Genomic DNA, 8104 nt, shown 5'->3' with positions numbered 1-8104 from the left:
CTCCCATGTTTGCTTTAGGTTTCTTAGCTTGTAAAGATCTCGTAGACTAAGAAAAGTCACTTCTCTCTCCTTACTTTCTCTACCCGTAGCATTTGCATCTCTCTTCTGCCACATCTTCAATCACCGTGTGGCTGGTGTACTATTTAAAACAGGCCAAGAGTAAGAGACAATTTTAAAAATGTGTGTAGCTACAACCAGGTATCTGCTGGAGACAGATACCAGCAGCAAGCACATGGCCTTGTGAAGTAATGCAAAAGTATAAATTCAACAAGTGCAAGAAAAGAAAGGAACAAATTGTCTTACCTTTATTTCCAGACTTTCACCATCAATTCCAAACTTCTTCAGAAGGGGTAGAGCTGTTGCCTTAAGGACATCAACCTATAGAATTAAAAAAGAGACTCTATCAGAAGTTATAGAAGTCAGTAATTTAAAAATCATTGCATTGCAAGGTGCCTAACAAAGACAAGGCTTCTCCATACTAGGTATTCTATGTATAGACATGAGAATGCAGCATAGAGAGCTTTGGCTACTCTTAGACTACCAGAGTATCTCATGACTCAAAAAAATTGCTAGAACAAATTACCAGGAGATGGAATTTCCTGTTCTAGATTTCTTCCTCAGCCTGATTTTTACTTCTATTATGGTTCAGCTAAAACAGCTAACTTGCAGAAAAATTCCTACAGCTAAAGAAATGATGCAAGAACCTTTGCATTTTGGAGCAGGCCCTTGATTTGGCAGGAAGAACTTCATCCTTTCATCAAGAACTTATTTTCATCTATTTCTGAGAAACAGAAGCTTCTAGGTAACTTCTGCTGAAATACTTATAAGAATCTGAACTGGGTGACACATCATCCATGTACTCCCTTTGAGCAAGACTCTCACTGGATCCAGGTCTGAACAGGACTTTCCTTGCCACTGCTCCTCCTAATTGCTGACCTAAGACAACAGTGACTGTCGTCATCTTCCCTCTGCTGAAACTTCAGTGGCGTCGATAAAGGCGACAAAAATTATTCAGTGGTGCAACAGCACAGGGAGTTACCCAAAACAAGCAGCTTTGGAGAGTTAGGACCAGAACAACGTGGCCAAAGAGGAATTAAATTCAGATGAAGGAAACAGGCATGCAGTAGACAGCAGCTGAGGAGGCAGAAAAAAAAGCACTCTCCTTCCCATGGCTTCAGCCAGAATCCACAATTCTTGAGTTTCATTCTCTCTGCTTTGCAGACAGTGCAAGCCACTGATGAAGCAGTAGCACATACCTCACCTACAATGCTGTGAAAAACCTGCTAAGAGCTACCTGAGTAGCTACAAGTCTATGCTGCAGTTCTCATTCTTCAAATCCTGCTGGCCAACATACTTCCTTTCTTAAAGAGAAGCATATGGTGTTGTTTTTAATGGTAGTATCAATATTTGAATGCCTTAATTAAAAGAACTGCAAATCAATTATTAATTTTTTATTTTTATATATTTTAATTTTTTTTACGGACAGGCTACCTTAATTCAGCCCTTCAGTAGTATTGATTAAACACACAAATTTGACTTTCAGAGTACACACACAGATGCACATGAATACCACTGGCAGAAGTTCCAACAAGCTCATCTGGTTCACCTTAAATGTAGGCAATGTTTCTCCCTCTTTCTTAGGAAACAAAAGACACCAGTTAAAAAAAAAAAAAAGAAAAAAAAAAAAAAAGGTTCACAGTGTTCACTGTGTAGGTTAGGAACTCCCTTTCCCTCCTTCATTTCCATTTTTACAATTCTAGACTGAAGTCTGTATCTCTGGAGAAAACATTGTAGCAGCATTAGGAAGTTGGATCTATTTTGAGTCTGGTTTGTCTGTTTCCAAAAATCTCAAGACTTGTCAAAGTTTTTAGTCCTCAGACAAATTCCAGGCATGACAGTTACCAGGTACCAGACAGACACATAATAAGAGACTGTCTCTGTTCCAAATTTGCAGCCTAAACAGAGAAGGTAATCAATAGTATTTGAAGAAGTGGAAAAGGCTGTTGTGCTTAGCAGACAAGTAGGAGTTTAGTGAGAAGAGGTTAATACTTCACTTGAAATCACAAGATGGTAGCAGAACTGTGAGCTAAACCCATATTTCTAGTCTCTTGCCTATATTCAGCCATAGACCCATCCTTCAGCTTCCCTTAAAGGGCAGTTATTCCATCTCCAGAGCAGACAACTCAACACCAAGTTGTATCCAAGTTAACGCAATGCATCATACAGCCAAGGGCATACCTCACCACAAATGACAACACAGCTTGCTAAGTCCCATAGACTTTGCTTCATCACAAACTAGTGTGAAAACAAACCTTCTTCTTTTAAAGAAATCTACAGTTATGAAAGCAAACAAACAAAAAAGTAACTTGTAGTGTTTTGCAGAATCCCTTAGCTAGAGCAAAGCTGCAAAAAAACCAGACACAGACCCTACAGCACATGGTTACTTAGGATCTATTACTCACGCTATTATCACCACAGTCGAACATGGAGCAAGTGCACATTACCCTGTATCACAGTGGCCACAGTACTCTTCTGGAATGGCACCAGCTGTCAGAGCTTTCCCTTGCACCCCACTGGAGGGCTGTTCATGTATATAAACAAATGCTAACATAAAAACGCAATATTTACACTCCAGGAACTCGGCCTGACCTGTACCTCAATGAACTCAGACGAAGTCTTTCCTTTTACAAGCTGTCCTCTAGAAAGACCCTTCCTCTTGCCTTGACCACTTCCACTCTCCCCACAGCTGGAGATCAGCCAAGGGGGTCTCTGGCAAAGAGCAACCTCAAACCCAGAACACAGCAATCACACCCAACAGATATGTTTGGGGCTGTGTAAAAGCTGAGATCTCAGTGCTGAAAGAAAGCCCACTGGGTCAGCCTACCTGCTCACTGCTACCAGGAGGGAAAGGTCCCACTTCTCTGGCTGAACACACGTTCTTGGTACTTACCTCCTGGATGCCTCCATGAGAAAATACATGGGTACAGCTCTCTGATATTTTGCCAGTTAGTTGAACTGGCTTAGGGAAGGCTCTGAAAATTGCCCAGGGTATTGGCGTATGCAGGACTGTGCGGCTGAAAGCAGGAGATATGGAGGGAAGGATGGGCAGGATTACCTTCCCCTTTCAAGCACAAAAGGGGTGCTATAGGATCATATGTGTGTATGTACATATATATTTTCACGCACACATAGGTGAATACGTAAATTTATCTGCAGGCAACAGATGCTGAACAGACTCATGCAAGGATATATCCCTCAGAGTTCACCTAGCTCCAAAATAAAGACACATGTTTACAAAACATGGTATCTCTTTTACAAATAAAAATAATAAAAATTCTACAAAGACAATGAGCTGGTGTCTTGTTACTGTACCTACTAAGTTAAGACGGAGAGGGTCTTATATGAAGAGCAGCAGGGAAAACTCCTTGCCCATTTTAAACTACTCAGAAGGTATCTACATTGATTTGCCTTTCCCTCTTCTCCTTGGAAAGCCAGAAAGTGTACAAATGGATAGACAAATTTAAGCATCCCTTTTTGTGCAAGCATAGGCACCCAGTTTCTAAACATCTACTAAAAAAATAAAAGTCCAAATCAATTTAAAACCAAGTGTCTATTTACTTAAGCACATAAATCACTTAAGGTAGCACTTAAACTTGTGCTTTTAGTCTCAGCAACTTGCAGAGCCATATGATATACAAAAAATCTTGTAAAACTCCTCTAAGTAGTTTATTGGTGCACAAGGTTTAATGCTTACTCAGGCACGTTAAACAGACATAAATCAGGTCTAAAACAGTTTTAAGAATCAGTATTCAGTTGTCACCACTTTAAAAGTTACTACACATGAGCTGAGTCACAGTAACTACAGTTGTGCTTCTACAGCACAATGAACTTAAGATATAACTCCTTAGCATCCACATCTGCATTTTATTTACACTTAGTGTCAGGTACTGTGATTCAGCTGATGTATGACAACGTTCTTCCATGTCTGAGCTTCAGCCAGTGCAAGCCCCCTCCCTCCCCCCCCCCTTCAAGCACAAACTAACTGGCTCAAATTCTTGCACCTGTTTAATCTAAAACTGTTTAATCTCTGTTGGCCTATGTGACTAATGCCTGAAAATGGGTAATTTCCAGAATCAAGAAATCCAAGCTCAACTGCTTAGATGACTGTCCAAACACTTGAAAACAACATTAAGACTGGACTGCTCTTCATCTCCATATAGATGCAGTCAACCAAAAGAGCCTTCTTTGATTCTACTCACCATTTCTATTAAGTACTTCTAATCATGGTGACTGAAAGGTTAGCAAAACATGCTTTCAATTTTACCTTTTTTTTTTCTTCCCCCCCCCCCCCCCGCCTTCCTCTCTCTTATTGTTTTTCCCCCCTTTTTTTTTGATGGTGTAGTATATAACCCACTTCAGTCATCCTTTGGATCACGCAGATGTCTCAAAAGAGCCACAGGTGAGAGAACAAGTTTTTTAAATTACAGGAGAAGCACAGCTGAAAAGCCATAAATACCAGCAGGACTCAGAGTCTTGTCTTATATCTGCAATTATACTTAATAGTATTTGTATTCATTTAAACTGGTTAAATTTTCAGATGACAATGGTTCCTTAATCTACTCAGAGGAAAACAGGCAATCTCCAATCACCATTTGAAAGGTAAAGAGCAGTGCTGTTCCTCAAAAGCCATTACGTTTGGGCTTTCTTTTGCAGGGGGGGAAGCATAACCACTAACCATTATTTCAGTGTTTTAATCCCACATTATCCACGTCACCTCTGTTTCTAACAGAAAGAAGGCTTCACAGCAGTACTAGTGTAATTACTAGTGTACTTAAGAGAAAGATTCCTTCCTTGCCACACTCAAATTTTAAAGACAATTTCCTCCTTTTACAGTAAATACATGTGTGAGGTGGGAAAAATAACCCACCTAATTTCAAAGAGAACAGGAGAAGCAAACCAGTGGCAGGGCCTCACATCACATTTAAAGCGAATTTCCAAGGGAGAAGACAGAAGCAGTACAGAATTGAAAGTCAAAAGGTGGATTAAAAACTGCAGTTTGGAGTGTGAAAGGAAATAGTTTAGGAGATGCTTGTTTAATTCAGAGAGTTTGCTGGCAGACGCGGTAACACTGGATACTTCTGGATGTGAGAGATGATGAAAATGCAACATGTTTTAGAGACTCCTCTGGTACTTAGATTTTATTACTTACTGAAGGATCAACTTGGTCATTTGTTACTCCCCTCAGGATAATCTTCAACGGATGCTTCATGAACGGTGCCAAGCAGAGCAGACTTTCCAAATAGTAGCCAATACTGCGACTGGGGCTGCAGTCATGTTCCAATGAGCCCCCGTACAGAAGTCCAGGCTGATAATACAAGGTAGTACCTGGGGAAGGTGCCAGTGGAGCAAGCCAAATCAGAACACTGTCAGTGCACTGGTCACTACTACAGCATGAAGATACTTTGCAACAATGTGTGCAGGCAAGCTGGAGACAGGAGAATTTATGACGAAGGTAACACTTTCAGCACAGTGTTTCTTTTTCTGCAGTTAATAAATGGGCCAATGCACAGAGTGTCTCTGTCTTGCACACCATTTTTCCTTTCCTCTCCTCCCCAAAAACCAAGGATCTCTCAGCAATCCCTAAAATGCTGCAACAAGCTGTTAAGCTCCACAGCAGCTAAAATCTTCACCAGACCACCAGGTCATCACTGTCTTGGCATATCTGGTGGTAGTTCATCTGCTTTACTGAACAACCATAATACTTTTTTTTTTTTTTAAAAAAAAAGGACAAGAACCAGATGAGATTTTTATGCAAGATGCTTCTCACTCAAACCAACCCCTTTTCTGCGCATGACTAGGCAAGCTGTTTTGCTCAGAAGTTTGCCTTTGCAGAAGGCAAACCTTGCCTTCTGCAAAAATCCTTTATGGTTCAGAGGGACCTCCTCTGAACCTGCATATGAAACAAAATGCCAATTCTAATTCTTGAGCAACACAGATTCCTTAGCTCTCTGCACTACAGCAGACTGCACGCAATCAATCACTACAAAACTTCTCAGCTTCGTTATTTCTGGTCTTCTCAGTCAACACTATCTGAACACCTACCTCTGTCAAGCCAAAACTCTGATTTCACTGCAGCAACTGGTAAGAGGCCAGAAGACCAGAACAGAGGAAGAAGAGAAAACAGATCTCACCTGTTTGGTTTATTTCAATCCGAGAGCCATTGGTCACTTTGTCAATCAGACGAATAAAACTTGCTTCAAAATCTGAGAAGTAGAGCAAAGACAGAATTTAAAAGTTCCTTAAATTTATTCCTGGAAAAAAATAAGAAACTTCAACACCCTACTTACACATTTTCCCTTTCTCGCCTCTCATGACAATAAGCCTTCACTCACTCTTCAACTGCTTGTGGTATAATTCTACCACATGAGAAAAGGCAATCCGCTATAAAAACAGGGATGTTCATTTTAACCTCCAGGCTTACAGGCATCTTAAAACAACTGAGATGCCCCCAGATGTGACCATTGGATTAGCCACACTCCTTTCCCTGGCACACAGCGAGCAACACAAGTTGACACTTCTGACTGCAGTGGCCTGAGGATAAACCTCAGGATAAAACCTTTGACAATTTACATTTTGCCCAGTGTGAAGGAAAATGTACAAATCCTAGAAAACAAGACCTGCATATTTAAGCACAACAATAATAAAGACTAGAGAAACACAAGTCTCCCCACCGCCTCTTTTCTTGCTTCCTGTGTGCACTACAGCAAGTCGTGTGGAACGAATTCCTCAGTTTCTCTTGTTTGCGTGGACTCCAGCTTGGAGACACAGGAAAATACAAGCATATTTAACAAGAAAAAAGGGGAGGGGGGGGAGGAGTAATATGCTAGTATTCTAGTATATAGGTATCCCAAGCTGGTACAGACTCAATTTCAAGGAATAAATGTGAACATATGCAGAGTTCAAAACCCAGGTAGTATTAAGGACCAACAGCACCTGCATAATGGTTGGTAGGTTGCAGAACTTCCTCAGCAATAACTCTGTGTTAAGTCTTAAACAGTAATCAGATTTTTCTTCCTAAAGCATCAAGATTTAAACCAAAAAGCTACCTGCAGAAATTACAGTTTGTTAATATTTGCAAAATACAATGGATGCCCCAGTCACACAATGCTGGTTCTGCTCTCTGTTATGATAATTTCTAAACTTAAAAATTTCTATGACAGCACTGGGACCCCTTCCAGTGCATGAGTGCATCCTTGCTAAAACACATTTTCCTCTTGGAGAATGAACTTTTAGAAGAGTTTTCATTGCAAATGTTCCAGTCATGAAAAAGGAGAGAGAACTGCATGTTGAATCATCAACTCAAATCAGAGTCTGTTGTTATTATTGTTCTGTTACAGTCACAGTTTACATTTTAACCCATACTTGAACAAGGCAATTCAAACACCTCTTAAAAAACATGGCAAAACCTACAAACTTCACCACCACCAGCAAACACCCCACAGTAATAACAAATACTTTGGGTCATGGTAGATGTTAAGTCAGGCACACACAAGAATGTTTTGACAGCTCTGGAGGAGAATTTCTAGTTATCAACTGAATCCTCCTCAGGAGGCAGAGCAGTGCCTGCGCTGGTTCTGCCCCTGTTCTGAACTTCACACCTTCCCCCCCCCCAAAAAAAAAATCAACCCCTGAGCACCACAGTAACGTTTCTTCCTCAGTTGCTACCCTACTGCCTCCTCGCTGCGGTTAGATGGGGACATCTGTGTTGGGGTGCCAAAGGGGGTGCCTGAACAGGAATGAAGAGAGTACTTCCCAAGCAAGCTTTCCCTTGAAGGAGCCCGCAGTGACAGAAGCTTTCAGGAACGGTAAGTAAACGGATTTCATGTCTTTCACCTGTACCACTCTTTGGGCAAAACCCCAATAACAACCAAAGCATAAAGCCTGACCCATTAGAGCTGCGGCCCCTCGGCCCCACCAACGGACGGGGAACTCGCCGCTGGGAAGGCGGCAGCGAACGACGGGCGGAGGAGCCCGACTGCTTCTGCGGAGACACGCACCCGCTGCGGGGCCGGCGGCCCAGCTCACGCACACACAGTGGCTCAGC

At 41.5% G+C, this 8104-nt stretch overlaps 1 protein-coding gene across 1 annotated transcript; it reads right to left on the bottom strand.

The window, feature by feature from the left end:
• Positions 1 to 291: 291 nt before the first annotated feature.
• Positions 292 to 6263, bottom strand: LOC114818646 (RNA 3'-terminal phosphate cyclase-like protein; the record flags this gene model as incomplete). The annotated part of the gene is made up of 3 exons (XM_029085351.1): positions 292 to 378; positions 5210 to 5385; positions 6192 to 6263. Coding segments are annotated over 3 exons (335 nt in total), but the record flags the coding sequence as incomplete, so codon positions are not given.
• Positions 6264 to 8104: the final 1841 nt, after the last annotated feature.

The sequence above is a fragment of the Antrostomus carolinensis genome, unplaced genomic scaffold, assembly GCF_000700745.2.
Source record: "Antrostomus carolinensis isolate BGI_N321 unplaced genomic scaffold, ASM70074v2 scaffold38136, whole genome shotgun sequence".
NCBI lineage: Eukaryota > Metazoa > Chordata > Aves > Caprimulgiformes > Caprimulgidae > Antrostomus > Antrostomus carolinensis.
The sequence above is the reverse complement of the archived record's forward strand: the minus strand, read 5'-3'. Positions and strand labels throughout refer to the sequence as shown.